The sequence below is a fragment of the Oscarella lobularis genome, chromosome 6 (genome assembly GCF_947507565.1).
Source record: "Oscarella lobularis chromosome 6, ooOscLobu1.1, whole genome shotgun sequence".
In the NCBI taxonomy this organism is placed as follows: Eukaryota; Metazoa; Porifera; class Homoscleromorpha; order Homosclerophorida; family Oscarellidae; genus Oscarella; species Oscarella lobularis.
This window is the reverse complement of record NC_089180.1, coordinates 503,812-520,085: the sequence shown is the minus strand read 5'-3', so window position 1 is coordinate 520,085 and position 16,274 is coordinate 503,812. Positions and strand designations below refer to the sequence as shown.

At 43.1% G+C, this 16,274-nt stretch overlaps 2 protein-coding genes and 2 long non-coding RNA genes across 5 annotated transcripts; 3 read left to right on the top strand and 1 right to left on the bottom strand.

Moving 5' to 3' along the window:
- The first annotated feature begins 290 nt into the window (after positions 1-290).
- On the top strand, positions 291-3,715 carry LOC136187943 (uncharacterized). 2 transcript variants are annotated; one of them, XR_010670049.1, is made up of 10 exons: positions 291-2,105; positions 2,181-2,239; positions 2,315-2,391; positions 2,447-2,512; positions 2,570-2,700; positions 2,760-2,842; positions 2,907-2,975; positions 3,033-3,135; positions 3,185-3,449; positions 3,501-3,715. It is a non-coding gene; the product is annotated as an uncharacterized lncRNA (long non-coding RNA). The 2 variants fall into 2 exon arrangements; XR_010670050.1 differs by having other exon boundaries at positions 2,181-2,278; positions 2,333-2,391.
- A 237-nt stretch (positions 3,716-3,952) lies between these two features.
- LOC136188012 (cellular tumor antigen p53-like) lies at positions 3,953-6,156 on the bottom strand. Its single transcript, XM_065975736.1, has 15 exons — positions 6,056-6,156; positions 5,954-5,985; positions 5,841-5,902; positions 5,663-5,706; positions 5,534-5,582; positions 5,446-5,478; positions 5,324-5,393; positions 5,161-5,274; positions 4,996-5,106; positions 4,843-4,939; positions 4,608-4,783; positions 4,447-4,550; positions 4,279-4,391; positions 4,162-4,231; positions 3,953-4,110 (listed from the first exon to the last, which is right to left on the bottom strand). Exons 2-15 carry the CDS (start codon positions 5,982-5,984, stop codon positions 4,018-4,020), a joined length of 1,167 nt encoding a protein of 388 aa, XP_065831808.1. The 5' UTR covers position 5,985; positions 6,056-6,156; the 3' UTR covers positions 3,953-4,017.
- Positions 6,157-6,950: 794 nt separating this feature from the next.
- LOC136188316 (uncharacterized) lies at positions 6,951-7,562 on the top strand. Its single transcript, XR_010670203.1, has 3 exons — positions 6,951-7,020; positions 7,370-7,455; positions 7,533-7,562. It is a non-coding gene; the product is annotated as an uncharacterized lncRNA (long non-coding RNA).
- A 2,950-nt stretch (positions 7,563-10,512) lies between these two features.
- Positions 10,513-15,952, top strand: LOC136188554 (uncharacterized). Its single transcript, XM_065976289.1, has 8 exons — positions 10,513-10,579; positions 10,738-11,554; positions 11,683-11,871; positions 11,926-12,002; positions 12,052-12,670; positions 12,719-15,054; positions 15,109-15,297; positions 15,348-15,952. Exons 2-8 carry the CDS (start codon positions 10,738-10,740, stop codon positions 15,924-15,926), a joined length of 4,806 nt encoding a protein of 1,601 aa, XP_065832361.1. The 5' UTR covers positions 10,513-10,579; the 3' UTR covers positions 15,927-15,952.
- The last annotated feature ends 322 nt before the right edge of the window (positions 15,953-16,274 follow it).

The following is a 16,274-nucleotide window of genomic DNA, read 5'->3' as shown; positions in this document are numbered from 1 at the left end:
GAATCAAAGATTAGGCCCTAAATTTAATACTGAGGCCTTTAGAATCAACGATTAGGCCCTCAATTTAATATTTAGGCCTTGTGAATCAAAGATTAGGCCCTCAATTTAATGTTTAGGCCCTGTGAATCAAATATTAGGCCTTGAATTGAAAGTTTAAGTTTTTAGAATCAAAGATTAGGTCCTCAATTTATTATTTGGCTTTTAGAATTAAAAATGAGGCCCAAAATTTAATACTCAGGCGTGTACAGTTAAAGAGTAGGCCCTCAATTTATTATTTAGGCCCTGTGAATCAAAGATTAGGCCCTAAATTTAAAGTTTAGGTCTTTAGAATCAAAGATTAGGCCCTCATATTACTATTTTGCCTTTAGAATCAAAGATTATGCCCTAAATTTAATACTGAGTCCTTGGAATGAAAGATTAGGCCCTCAATTTAATATTTAGGCCCTGTGAATAAAAGATTAGGCCCTCAATTTAATATTTGGCCTTTAGAATCAAAGATTAGGCCCTCAATTTAAAATTTGGCCCTTAGAATCAAAGATTCTGCTCTGAATTTAATACTTTGGCCTTTAGAATCAAAGATTTGGCCCTCAATTTAAAACTGATTCCTTTGGAATCAACGATTAGGCCCTCAATTTAATATTTGGCCTTTAGAATCAAAGATTACGCCCTCAATTTAAAATTTGGCCCCTAGAATCAAAGATTCTGCTCTGAATTTAATACTTTGGCCTTTAGAATCAAAGATTATGCCCTCAATTTAATACTGATGAATTTGGAATCAACGATTAGGCCCTCAATTTAATATTTAGGCCTTGTGAATCAAATATTAGGCCCTCAATTTAATATTTAGGCCCTGTGAATCAAAAATTAGGCCCTGAATTTAAAGTTTAGGTCTTTAGAATCAAAGATTAGGCCTTCAAATTAATATTTGGCCTTTAGAATCAAAGATTAAGCCCTAAATTTGATACTAAGTCCTTTAGAATCAAAGTTTAGGCCCTCAATTTAATCTTTTTCGGCCTTGTGAATCAAAGATTAGGCCCTCAATTTAATATTTAGGCCTTTAGAATAAAAGATTAGGCCCTCAATTTAATATTTTGCTTTTAAAATCAAAGATTAGGCCTTGAATTTAATACTGATGCCTTTAGAATCCAAGATTAAGCCCTCAATTTAATATTTGGTTTTTAGAATTAAAGATTACGCCCTCAATTTAAAATTTGGTCCTTAGAATCAAAGATTCTGCTCTGAATTTAATACTTTGGCCTTTAGAATCAAAGATTAGGCCCTCAATTTAATACTGATGCCTTTGGAATCAACGATTAGGCCCTCAATTTAATATTCAGGCCTTGTGAATCAAATATTAGGCCCTCAATTTAATATTTAGGCCTTTAGAATAAAAGATTAGGCCCTAAATTTAATTCTCATGCGTGTACAGTTAAAGATTAGGCCCTTAATTTATTATTTAGGCCCTGTGAATCAAAGGTTAGGCTCTAAATTTAATACTGAGGCCTTTAGAATCAACGATTAGGCCCTCAATTTAATATTTAGGCCTTTAGAATAAAAGATTAGGCCCTCAATTTAATATTTGGCCCTTAGAATCAAAGATTCTGCTCTGAATTTAATACTTAAGCCTTTAGAATCAAAGATTAGGCCCTCAATTTAATATTTAGGCCCTGTGAATCAAAAATTAGGCCCTGAATTTAAAGTTTAGGTCTTTAGAATCAAAGATTAGGCCTTCAAATTAATATTTGGCCTTTAGAATCAAAGATTAGGCCCTAAATTTGATACTAAGTCCGTTAGAATCAAAGATTAGGCCCTCAATTTAATATTTACGCCCTGTGAATCAAAGATTATTCCCTCAATTTAATATTTGGCCTTTAGAATCAAAGATTAGGCCCTGAATTTAATACTGAGGCCTTTAGAATCAAAGATTAGGCCCTCAATTTAATATTTACGCCCTGTGAATCAAAGATTAGTCCCTCAATTTAATATTTGGCCTTTAGAATCAAAGATTAGGCCCTGAATTTAATACTGAGGCCTTTAGAATCAAAGATTAGGCCCTCAATTTAATTCTTACGCCCTGTGAATCAAAGATTGAGCCCGACGTCGAGGTAAGAAAAACTCAAATATCTTATTAATTAATTAATTAATTAACAATCCTCATTTGTTTATTTATTTATTGATAGACTATTGTTCAAGAAGAGTATACTCAACCTTTGACAGGTTGGCCATATAGCTAATACATGTAAAGTAGTCTCTCGTTTGAGCGAGATGATATTTTGGAGTGAGGAATTTTGCATTGCGTCTTTCGTCACTATAGTAACCTTGTGTATATAAGATTTCTCGCCGATTTGATGGACAATTCCGAGTTGATTCGGTCACGTTCATCACGGAAAGGTTTATATTGATACCTTTGTGACGTCACCAAAACGCATATCTCTCTCTATATCAGACTTCCTTCGTCGATCTTCTCATTGAGCAGACTCATCCAGGAATTCATTGTAGAGAAGGCAAAGACGTAGAGAAAGAATTTTCTTTATTATATTGATCTAGACCGTCTTCCTTTTATATCTAGCTTCGCTACACGGACACGCTCTTCACGGAACAGGAGCAAGCGCGGCGTCAGCATCAAGAGCACGCCCGTCAGTCTCGTTCTTCAAGATCTCGAGGACAAATCGTTCTTATTCAACGTCGTCGACACGCCAGGCAAGAAAAAATGCAAAACGAGAAAGAAAATAAATAAATGAATATCTGATTGCACGCAGGTCACGTAAATTTCTCCGACGAAGTAACGGCAGCTCTTCAAATATGCGACGGCGTCGTCATCTTCGTCGATGCTTCAGAGGGTGTAAGTACAGTACAGTGTAGTCGTCTTACGAAAGGGTGGAAAAAAGAGAGGGTTCTCCTTTTAGGTTATGTTGAACACGGAGCGGCTGATCAAACACGCTGTTCAAGAGCCTATTTTGCTTTGCATCAACAAGGTGCGCGAATTCTCGCACTAACTAATATGTAATAGATTCTTGTTCCCCCTCCCCCAGATCGATCGACTCATCTTGGAACTCAAGTTGCCTCCAGCGGATAGCGACGCCTACTGTACTACAAACTGAAACACGTCATAGACGAAGTGAATTCGCTTATAAGGTAAGAAATAAATAATTTATAATGAATTGCATTGATGTGTTCTATACAGCACGTATTCTGCGGAAGCGATCAACGATCAGATCCTGTCGCCGCTTCGCGGCAACGTCTGCTTCGCGGCAACGTCTGCTTCGCGGCAAACGTCTGCTTCGCGAGCTCGTTGTATCGTTTCTCCTTCACGCTGCAATCGTTCGCGAAAATCTACGCGGAGAGAGCTACGGCGTCGCGCTCGACTGCGACGACTTTTCGCGACGACTCTGGGGCGACGTTTACTTCAACGGAACGAAGTGTAGGAATTTTCCCAAAAGGCTGGCTTGGTAATCCGATAAAATATATAAATATATGACGCCAATAATCGTCTTTTTTAGTCATTGTTATCAACTACAGCTTTTGGAGCGGCAACAACGTACGTGGGTCGTCTAGAGGAACAGGGCGTCGGAGTGGTGTGGAGCAATTTGGGAGAGGGTGTGGGTTACGCATGGGGAGCTAGGAAGGGGAACTATAGTATTTCATTCTGAGATAGTCCAGATACTGAGGCTGTCTTGATATTAGGTCAGACCTGACGTTAGCTGCTTAGACGAAGCATGCCACATGTAAGTGATCCTCTCATTACGGAGAGACTTGATACGCGACTCTGTGCGCTTATGCTGACCTCACAAGCGACGTCCTATCCCTACCTCACTTTCTCAGCGCCGAACCAGCCATCTCGACTGCCGCGAAAGGACACGTCCGGAACTGACTCCTGCAGTGCAAGAGTGATCGAAGGTTGCATCAAGGAGCTCGAGAAAAAACGCGACTCGTATACTGCATGACTTGGTTTGCTTTTGGCGAGTCGCCACGTGACGCGTCTGGCTTTTTAACTGAGCAAGCGACGGGCTAACTGACTTACTGAAAGGAAACAACTTTCGTCAACGAGTAGTGAAAGGGGCGTGACTGGGACTGACTGCCATTCGAAGACCCCACTGATGATCCAGACAACTATAAAACAGATTCAACATGTAGTCCACGTCTGCAGGCATTAATTGATACCTCTTGCTGGCTCAAGTCTTGACCATTTGCAGGTTGCAAAGCAGCAAGCCCATTGGCACGTTGCATTTCTCTGTATGGAATATTTTTGAAAATGATAACTACTCAAAACTTGCGTACCTGGTCTCGTTCCTGTCCCTTTCGGCGACCTTTGAATTCTCGTTAACAAGGCGATCTAAAAGCCTGAGGTTCTCATAAACGCTGAGGATGGCTTGTCGATGCTTTCCCCTAACCTTAAAAAATTGCGTCGTTATCTGACAAGTGTATGCATTATTTTTTTGCTCTTACAGCAACGTAGTAGACAGTTTCTGAATCAGAGTCCTCTTCAACGCACTCCCTCTTGGCCTTAGAATCATTCGAGCATCTTTGCCGAATCTTTACGGGGTTTCCCTCTGTAGAGAGTGCTTTGTCAGTCAATGAAAGTGCTGACCTCGATGACTTATACCTACCTGGTTCTGAGTCGCTGTCCGGTGGTGGCTCACGGAGGATTTTTGCCTGCCTCGCAACGTCGTCGCCGTTGCTGGCAGATGTTTGCTTCAAAAATTTTTTTACGTACATGATCTTGTCTCGCCCGGGACATGAACACACGCGAACGTCCACGGTATCTCGGCCAATAATGCGGCCGCTAGAAGCACGTTTTAACCAGAAATCAAAGAGAGAGAGAGAGTGTGTTCGCAGCTCTACTTTATTTCCAAGGTGAAAATAAGCTGACATCCCTCTTGATCGGACCCTGGCAGACAAGACGAGAAGCACGCGGAAGCAAAAAAATACGTTGCTTCTCCTACGCAAGGCAAAAACATGTGCACAGAATGCCAAAGTTGACGAAGAGATTCTTACCTGTGACGGCACTTGCCTGAAAAGGCAGCACAATGCACGGCCTATTCGCTTCCATGACGTATTCAGCGTTCGAATCATTTGTCTTGAAGACGTGTAAGGGATTGGGATGACCTGAAAAGAGAGGACGCGTTGTTAGATTTTATGACTGATGTTTTTAATGCTCACCGTCTTCGTTCTGCTGCATGTGATTGGGGCATCGAGTGACAGGCTCTCGGACGTAAGACATTTTCTTGAAAGCGGGCATCATTCGGAGCTTTGCCTCTCCAGCTCTGAGGCCCTCTAAAGAGAGATTGAAAGAGGAGATAGTGTGCTGATCTACGACACCTACGGTTTGTAGTGAAGCAAACAGGAAGATTTTTCAGATTTTTCACAAAGAACTTGTTGAGCACAGATGAATACTAAAAGAACTTACAATAATAAGTACATACAACCCCTGATTTGATTTCTCACAGTCCACGGAATGCTCTTCGATTCGCCTCCAATCTAAGCAAAACGGCGTTGTAATGAAATTCATTTTTCCCTCTTTTCGCCAACTCACATCTTTCGGAAATTTAATTCGAAAATTGTGCACTCCAGGAAAGGGACGACTAGAAGAAGAAGAAGAAGAAGAAAATAAGTCCACGAAAATAAGCAAAACATGGTGTTGTATATGCGCATAGGTACTGACTTTGACGGTATTCCAAGAAAAGGATCAAGCAGATACTCTTCCGTCTAAATGAAAGGACGCTGAGCCTTGTCATTTATCCTCCGAATACATATAAATAGACTACATGCTGAACAGCTGTCAGCGTTTTAGTACATGCGTTTTGTCTGAAATTGTATATGAGAGTGCAGGATAAACTTACGACCGGAGCCTGGGACGCCGCCTGGGACAGGGTGGTGCTGATTGTAAATTCGACACGATTTTCTGACGACAGGAGAAATCGAGACAATCGGCGTATAGAGCGTTACTTCTTACCCTTCCGCACAAAACTCACCGACGGATGCATTCTGGAAGACAAAAGAACGTGACAAAAAAACGTGTCATTGTTGCACGACAAGGGGGGGGCTCCGTGCATACCCGATGCGTGAAGGTATGCCGTTTTGGCTCAGATTGAAGCCCTGCGATCTCTGCTGCGACGAGGATTGAGACAAGGGTTGAGACCCTGGGTTGAGACAATGAATGCGTTAACGCACGCTCTTGGTGCGAAAAAGAGTACAAAAGAGGTAGGGGTGGGTTTTAGAAAATCTTCGGTTACTATGGCAAGGGTAGGGTCCTAACGAGAGTGTGTTGGAAAGGGAGAGTTATGGCTAGATTCATGCGTCTGGACCCAAGCTACAGCCACTTGAAAGGCTTATTGGTGGGGAAATTCTTTTTTTATTTTTAGTTGCTAGAGGGTGGTGAGAATTCGTTAGAGGAGTGGTGAAAAACAATTCTACAGTGGCTGTCTCTTCCTGAAAAAAATCCCAGGCTCTAGAGGAAATTAGGCCTTATTTTAGTTTTTCCAAAGGGGCCCCAAAACTAATAAGTTACGAGATTAACGTTACGTTAGGTCCGTTACGGTCGTGCCATATACCCTTCAAAAGAGCTCGCCGAGTTCTATTTGTGGGCGTGTGGGTGACGTCATTAGGGGTACTTTTGATTTGTTATTAATGATTTTGTGTTTTTGGAAACCGTCAACTTATAACCCTAATCTTATAGAGTAGATTAGGGGGATTGACAATTATTTTGATAGGCTTTGGTAGGGAATTTTGTGTAGTTTAATTAAATTGGGTGTAGGGTCTCGTGGACATATTTGAGGTTTGACGTCATAAAATCGTTGGAGAGCTTTTTAGCTGCGATGAAGAGTGATGTGGGAATAGTGTTTTAGGTATTTGGCCACTCAAGAAAAATTCTTTGTACATTTCGCGGAAGTTTTTTCGAAATTCGCGCGGCGACGATACGCATATACGGGCCGCGTTTTCAGTTATTGGTTCGACACGGCGCAAAACGGCTTCAAAAGGGAGGAATGGGACTGCGGAAGAAGGACCTGAGTGTCGTGACAGGTAGGCCATATGTTTGTGTGTCGTTTCATCGCGCGCGTTCCTGTTTAGGGGCCCCAACCACGTTCGAACGATTTTACTACTCCTGTCCCTTGCTCCCCACGCGAGTTTTAGAGTCCGAACGCTTTGCGTCGAAGTTTTGGACGCATTCGAGGGGCCGTTCATGTTGCGCGGTGAGAGTTGGGAGCCCGACGGGGAAAACGTCGTCGTTTTTTGCGTTTCTCGCGCACTCGAGCGTCCTATCATACGCGGTTGGGGATAGAATGGAACGCTGTTTATGCTTTTCCTACCGTTCTACCTCGTTTTCTCTGTAGGGAGGTTCACTCGATTTTTTGTTTTCTTATTTTCTTAGGGGGATTCTTTTGAGGAAGGAGATTTTTTTCGAGTCGTCGAGTCGTTCGCGCATAGAGGAGAAAATTTAGTAGTGGAGTTCTCCAGGTACGTCTTTTTAGGAAGGGTAGGGAATCTTAGGGAATCTTATATAATTATTTATTCTCTTATTTTTCGTTCATTAGTTTGATTTCATCCCTAGGATTTAGTTGGGGAGTGCTATCAGATAAGTGCACTGTAGTTTTAAGGTGTTAAAGGGGCTTTGGTTTCCGTGTGTTTGTGCAGAGAGGGGATCGAGCGAGAAGATTGGCCATTGTCAGAAGGTACGGTCTACTTTTGAGCCAATAATTATCTTAATTTCTTTAGTTAGGGGGGCTGGTTAGAAAAGAGTGGAGGAAAGAGGAGAAAAAAGAGAAAAGTAGAAGGACACAGGAGTGATCGACCGACAGAGGGGGTACTACCCTGATGTATGGATTCTATTCTTAGGTTTCATATTGAATTTTTCTTGGTTAGGGTGAAGCTATAAGAAGAGTGAGGAGAAGGAGAACAAGCAGGAAAGGACGAGTGAGGATCGATGAGGGGAGTTACAGCACGAGGTATGGATTCAATTCGTAGGTGTCATTTTTAATTTTCCCTTGGCTAGGGGGAAGCTATTGGACGAGGGAGGAGAAGGGAAGCAAGCTTGAGTGGATAGCGAAGGACAATCAGAATAGGAAGAGCGAGGATCGACGAAAGGGGGACAGTACACTGTACGAGGTTTGGATTCTACTCGTAGGTTCCATTTCTAATTTCTTTTGGCTAGGGGGGAGCTATTAGAGGAGGGAGGAGGAGGAAAACAAACGTGAGCAGATAGGGATGGTCAATCAGAATAGGAAGAGCGAGGACCGACGAAAGGGGTTATTGCACGAGGTATGGATTCTATTTTTTGGTTTCATTTTTAATTTTCTTTGGTTAGGGGGAAGCTATTAGAAAGGAGGAGAGTGGGAGAACAAGCGTGAATGAATAGGGAAGGGCAATCAGAATAGGAAAAGCGAGGCTCGATGAAGGGAATTACAGCACAAGGTATGGATTCAATTCTTAGGTTTCATTTTTAATTTCTTTCGGCTAGAGAGAAGGTATTGGAAAGGGAGAAGAAGGGGAACAAGCGTGAATGGATAGGGAAGGACAATCAAGGTAGGAAGTGTTTTCGTCGTACGACTGCGCTAGTCCGTCGTCTGTTTTGCCCTGTCGTCGGCTCGTCGATCATTCGCGCTACGCCGCTCCCGTGCCGCTCAAATCGGCGATGCCGGTCGCCGTGGCGGCGCCGCCACCGCCGCTACCGCCGCCACCGCCGCCGCCGCCGCCTTCGTCCGCCTGTTGCAGACAGATGTTTTGCACGGGAGCGTGTGAATTCGCGCCCGTTCTATAGAAACGAAGGAGATGCAGCACTCATCGTTCTATAAAAACGAAGGGAGATGCATCACTCATCGCTCTATAGAAACGAAGGAGATGCATCACTCATCGTTCTATAGAAACGAAGGAGATGCATCACTCATCGTTCTATAAAAACGAAGGGAGATGCATCACTCATCGTTCTATAGAAACGAAGGAGATGCATCACTCATCGTTCTATAAAAACGAAGGGAGATGCATCACTCATCGTTCTATAGAAACGAAGGGAGATGCATCACTCATCGTTCTATAGACACGAAGGGAGATGCATCACTCATCGTTCTATAAAAACGAAGGGAGATGCATCACTCATCGTCCTATAGAAACGAAGGGAGATGCATCACTCATCGTTCTATAGACACGAAGGAGATGCATCACTCATCGTTCTATAGAAACGAAGGGAGATGCATCACTCATCGTTCTATAAAAACGAAGGGAGATGCATCACTCATCGTTCTATAGAAACGAAGGGAGATGCATCACTCATCGTTCTATAGAAACGAAGGGAGATGCATCACTCATCGTTCTATAGAAACGAAGGAGATGCATCACTCATCGTTCTATAAAAACGAAGGGAGATGCATCACTCATCGTTCTATAGAAACGAAGGGAGATGCATCACTCATCGTTCTATAAAAACGAAGGGAGATGCATCACTCATCGTTCTATAGAAACGAAGGGAGATGCATCACTCATCGTTCTATAGAAACGAAGGAGATGCATCACTCATCGTTCTATAAAAACGAAGGGAGATGCATCACTCATCGTTCTATAAAAACGAAGGGAGATGCATCACTCATCGTTCTATAGAAACGAAGGGAGATGCATCACTCATCGTTCTATAGACACGAAGGAGATGCATCACTCATCGTTCTTTAGAAACGAAGGGAGATGCATCACTCATCGTTCTATAGAACATAGAAACGATGACGACGTATTTTTCGTGTGTACAGATTTGGATAATCTGACTGGTGAACCGCAAGAGTGCCAATTATTTAATTAATAGAGGGCCCCCAGCAGTACTTGACTCTCAATGAACCGCAACTGTACAGGCTATTAGAGGACCTTCAGTTAGCCACAAGTCTGAGGGTCCCCTGCTATACTATTGTACTTGTCTCTATGGAGTGATAGAGGACCCTGAGTTCTACTTCAGTTAGCCGCAAGTCTGCTGGCTAATAGGGGACCTTGTTCTATTAGTGATGAATGCTATTGCTTTGTCTCATATATAAATTAGAGAATTTAATTAATCCAGAGTCACTCACTGTCTGTTACTGATTTTTAGTTGAACAGTACATCCTAAAATAATGAGATAAATAAAATAAATTTTTAATTCTTTTACCATTTGGATCTTGAACGAATTTTCCTTCAATTCTACTGGGTTTGCATCCGTATTTTTAAAAAATTATTAATTCGCCTATTCAATTTATCATGTATGCATTGGTGCTGCATACGAAGCAATACCTCTTCTAGTGTAGCCCGTTTAGCCAAAGACGTAGCAGCCACGTTCCAGCCCTCGATGTATAAATGGACTGAAAACGACGCCCATGTGTTGGGAGTACACAAATGCTTTTGTTACTTCTTATACGCCCGCTTTACCGGTAGGTACGTGTTGAATATTTAGTTGGCTCCTGAGCTGCTAGCTAAGCTTTTCTAATTATCCCTATATGTGATGTAGCTGATTCCTATCTAAAAATGATTGATCCGAAGAAAAGCATGCGCATTGAATTCCCGTATGTTGTTCGGGTCATACAGTACCATAGAATTTGGAGCTCAAACTGCGCATATTGCCGTATAAGAAAACGTAAGTATGACAGAAAATACTATGTTAGACGGTTTCAAATTCGAAATTTAACCGAGCTGAGGTTGCAAGTATGCACGTTTCTTTGAGTACATGAGGCGCACGATTCAACAGCGAGGGACCCATAACACGCACGAGTTTTATTTGCTCTTCATTTTTAGATGACAATTTACGAACGGCCGAAGGAAAAACGTTCAATGCGGGGCGTTTTTCTCCCGCTCGTTTTTTTTGTTCTGCTTCTCGTCTTCACGATTTTGTCGAGCGGCTTGGAGAAGAATGTTTTAAAGACGATCGTCAAAGGCAGTCGAGGCAACGGTGCGGTTGTACGCGTGGGGAGTGATCTAGTCAATGAAGGCTCTCGCCGCCAAAGAGCGATCAGAAACGACGACATCAATGCGCATTCTACAGCTTTTAGACGTGGTTACTGCAGTAGCCACGCTTTTTCGTCTGAAACTATTATGGACAGGAGTACTGATGCTGTTTTTCCTGGTGGTCGGAGTGCTTCTCGTTTAAATCTATCACAAGGACTTTTATCTTCTGTGCTAACGACAAGGAAATGCAATACGATAGCGGTTGACGTCTTCCTGGGAATAGCCAGTGCAGCCATCGTATCATGTTGTTGCTGTTTGTGCTTGTTTACAGTTGAGGTTCTGTTTGCTGTGGCTATTGTTAAAGAAGAAACAAGTGGTGCTCTTGCAAAAATAGCGAAAGAATTTTTGGATACGTGGGCGAAAAGGGTTTTTGCCTTGCGGATTTTGGCACAAGGACAGGAAACCTTTTCCGTCATGGAATTCTTGGAAGGCAATATTGTCCAAGAAGGCAGCGCTTCCTTTAATTTCTGTTTGCAGCTAGAAACAAACAAATTTTCTGATCTGAAGTCTTCTCTGATGCACATTCCACAAGCAAAAGATGAAATTGCTTGGACACTTGAATTATTTTGTGCTTTTCTTGAATGGTCCAGGGAAAAGGGTAGTCAAGGTAACAACGCCCTGCTTAATGTTTCTTTTATGATAGGCTTAAAGGAAAAAGGCTCGCGGTTGTTTTATTAGTCAATCACAGTTACTGTACTTAGTTTGTGGTATGATGACGTGATACATTTTCTCTAGGACTGCTTGGTATTGCTGCAGTTACGTTAACGGTCAGCTTTGGATATTTGCTGGTTAAACTGAGTGTATTTATTGACGTCAGTCATCCAAAGGAACGGTCAGGAAATGCATGGCTTTCGCCTGCTTCTTCCCTTGTATTGACTGTTGTGTTAACGTTACATTTTATTTGTTCTCCCTCACATTATATTGGTACGGTGCTTAATTAAGCTTTTGATGATGTGCGCGTTTTAACTTGATCTTTAGACTGTGGAGGTGGCGGCCTTTCTTCTTTTAAGCAGTTGTCTTTTAGCAGCGTTTTTGAATTAGGAGCTGTAAGACAGGTACGGATCAATGTATGGGTTGTTGATCAATTCAGCGCGTTTGCCTTAGGAACTTAACAGCAGAGAATGGACTGAAGGGACAAAAGAGGATAGCATCGTCACTAATGCCTTTGAACTCGCTGGAAATTTCTTCACTACTATGTCACTAAGTCGGGCCGGCCATTTTCATCGAGAAAATAGCGCAGCTAGATTATACCACAAGTGTTGGAACTTTGTGGGCAGTGCATCTGCAGCCGCAGTGGCGCCAATGTCTGAGGGGGTGCTTGTGCTTTGCTTTGTTGCAGTTGCAACTTTTGTGTACACGTCTGTATCAGAACGCTTCATGCGTTTGGCAGTAGACGTGTTGCTTCAGGCGTTGACGACTTCAAGGACTCAAAATTGTACAAGCATCTGTAGCAGTCCGTCTAGGAAGAAGGCTTTACATGAAAGACGTTTCTCCGGCCTCCGATCGTTTGGTGTCTCTCCAACGGAAACTGCTCAGAACGAGTCGTTTACTGAACGCAACAAAGTTGACTTCTTGCAGAAATTGGCTATTTGGTCTGAAGCAACTGATGATTGGTTGTTGCCATCAGCGAGACCCTTTATTCGCACTCCAGAGCATTGGGAGGAGACCCAAAGATTCAGAGGGGACAATGAGGCTTCTGCTTCTGGCAGATCACGCACCAAAGGTAGGACCTTGTATTATACTGCGTGATTCATCTGATAGAGTTTTCTAGCTTTTAGCGTGCCCTCTCTCGTTTTTCGTTTTGACAACTTCAGATTATGCTCCGAGAGTCTGCTTTCTTTTTCTGCTGATCACGCTGATGAACAGTCTGCCGTTGACATGAATCATTCCCCACCTGACTGTTACCTGGTTGGAAGAAGTGACGAAAGCGAAGACGGGCGCACTGTTCAGTTAAACCGCGCTGCGGAAATGGAAGCCTCAGAAAAGAAGAAAGATGGGAATAGAAAAGCGGATCAAGAAGCAGCAGCAGAACAGATCGATTTTGTGCACACAGTGAAGCTTCCTTGGAACAATCAGTCAAGTAGCATGCTCGTCAATACGGATTTCCAAGCGGTATTAACGTTAAACGCCGCTAGAAGCAGGGCGCCACCGTTAGTCTTTCCGATTTTGTCTCAGCTTGAAAAAAGACGATCAACTGGAAAGCAGGTTAATCTTTTAGTGCTTGCAGTTCACAATAAAGGAAAAAACTCTTTTGTTGAGCAATGGGAGTGGTGGCTGCAACTTGAAAGTAGGTTTGGCAAAGATAACGTCACTTTCGACAGCGCTGCCGTCGAAGACGGCAAATTTATAGAAAAGATTATAGAGAACTCTGTTGAAAACGTACCAGAAAAACTCTTCCGATCTCTTACTGACATTCGAAGAACATTAAGAACACTGAAGGTGTCTAAAGCAATAGCAACTTTGACGGAGATGAAATTACCGAAAGGGTCGATGACCGAGAAAGAGATGCTAACGTATCTTCGAAATTTTGGTCTCATCTGGTACGAAGGCCTCCCAGATTCAACGATGCCTGATAGTCGCATTCTGATTGACCTAAGCTCGCCTGAAAAGAATCTTCGGCAGCTTTTAGGAAACACTGTTGTAGCCAAGCAAATTTTAAATGAAGGCTACGTCAGGAAAAGTGTATTGTCGCGCCAGATGTCCGGAGACGACCGGTTGCTCATATCCTTTCTTGAACACACGGGATATATCCTTTCGCACGGGGATTATATGGTAATTCCGCGTGAGCTACGTGTGCGCTCGCACGTGGCACAAAAATCGAATTGTGTCAGGCTAGAGCCACTTATTTTTCAACTGGGCAATATGGCTATATTGCCTTGTTATGTTTTTCACAATGTGGCATTGCGTACTCTTGAAGAGTATCCTCATGCTGCTCACTTCTATGAAAATGAAGTTCTCCTGCGAGTGGAGATGGACCATGAACTAACGATAGCGTACGGAGTATCTCACTTGGAAGCGGTGATGATTATCAGAACAGACGATCAAACTCTTAAAACGACCGAGACTGGCAGCGTGTGCCTAAAAGTAAAACGCCGTCTTTTGGAAAACTTTCGAAGGGTGTGTCGCGAAGCTTTTGGAGACGAAATGTGCGACGTTCGGCTTGGCATAGATTCCTTTGCTCGTCACGACGCTCGTGATCTTCTTCACTTCATTGATTTGACTGATGTCAACTCCGTCAGCGAGAGCGAGGCTCTTAAATTTGCGTATAAAGATTCTCCTCCGAAGTTTCTATATGCTTGGTTTAATGAGACCGAACCGGCTTCAGTGGCACAGAAAAATTTTCGCTATTATTCAGAAAGGCTAAATTTGACTTCTAATTTTGAACGCGTCATGGACGGGCTTGTGGCTAAAGGCTACGCATCGGATAAGGAAATTTCAAGAATTTACGCTCCTTCGGACCTAAAAGCTCGTGTGAACGTTCTACTAAACTATTTTGTAAGACAAGGAAAGACAGGAGACGCAATTCTTCGGGAACTCTTACCAGACGAAAAAGATCACAGCAGGGCTACTACTCTCCCGACATCTGTTGAAACGAGCGCTCAAACTCCGTTAGTGGAAGCGATGCAGTCATTGACTGATCCCCTTTCCAGGCAATCGAGAATAGCTTCGCCCTCGATGGCGAGCACTTATCCGTCATATCAAACAGCAGCAACACCAATGCAACCGTCTAGTGTTCAACCGGAAGACAAGGAACCATCGACTTTCCTTCCTACCGTGTCAACAGAACGCGGTCGCGGTGTTATCCACCGTGATTTGGCTGAACCAATCTCTCCCGAAATTGATCGTCAAGTGCCTGTGCAATCGCAGTTCACTCGAGAACCACAGGAGATGCCCGTGTCTCCATCTGGCAAGCAAGATCCGCCCGTCTCTCCTATCTTTGAAGCAAAGTATTATCATGTGGAACGGGCAAGCGACTACTTTAATGAAAGGCCGTTTAAAGAAGGGGGAAAGAGATTGGGGTCCGGATCCTTTGGAACCGTATACCACGGTGTGCTTCACTCCGAAACTGGCGAGAAGTTTGAAGTAGCTATCAAACGGCTGAAAAAAGTGCGTCTACGTTACACCCAATTACATTCTTATCTGATCCTCGTCTATTTATAGGCTTCTAGTCTAAATCCAGCTCAGATCGAACTGAGCCGAAAGCAGTTTGGAGTAGAGATGAATATTCTCACAAGATACTGCTACAAAAACATCATCGGCCTCGTTGGTTTCTCGTCAGATGGGCCCGAGCTCTGTCTCATATACGAGTTCATGCCTAATGGAGCTCTGTCACACAGGCTTGATTGTCGAGTAAGAACACATAATAATTATTGAAAAAATGAAGGCAGCTTATCATTTAGGACAACACGCCGCCTCTACGTTGGCAAACACGTTTGACCGTCAGTGCCGATATTGCGTCTGGACTTGATTTCCTTCATAACAAGAATCGACTTCCTGTCATACACCGAGACGTCAAGTCGTCCAACGTCTTGCTGTCGTCAACGTTTCAAGCCAAATTAAGCGACTTCGGCCTTGCTGTAGTAGCAAAGGCAGATGGAGAAGCGGATTCGACTGGACCCTCTGTAGGCACGCGACCGTACATGGGACCTGAGGTTTTCCACAAAATTATCACTCCTCTGGGAGACGTTTATGGGTTTGGCATGATATTGTACGAGTTGAGTACGGGGCTGCCTCCGTACTCAAGCAAAAAGAAGCAAGATCTAAAATCGTACGTAGACGCTATTGAGTCGCAAGGAATCGATCTCAACAAAATGCTTGATCCGAAAGCCAAATGGCCAAAGACTAAAAACAAAGTTTATGGGCTAGAACTGCTAACAATCGCAAAAAGAGCCACTGAAGACAACTACCGCCAACGACCAGGGGTTTCTTCATTGCTTCCTGACCTCAATTTGCTGAAAAGCAAAGCTGGGGTAAACTAGATAGAGAGAGTTTATTAAAGTGTATTATGCCAAATATAAAAATACAGACTTTGAAATACTGTTTACGTTGACGTGTCTGTTCTATCTGAGCAGTCAGAGTACTTCCTAAGGCTGAAGTTCTCTTTGAAAACGATCGTTGGAAGTAGCAGTAAAGAAATTTAGGGTAAAACGAGAATCTTTTGATTGAAAATTTGAAAGTGTCAGCTACTGTTTTAGTTTGATGAAACAAAGCCACTTTACAGGCTATCAAAGTTGAGAAATGCGGAAGTTCATGCGTTGGCCAGGTGAGAGTTGTCATTGTTTTAAAAAGGGCGACGTATCGCGTCGCATTGATCGTGCTCTAAGAAA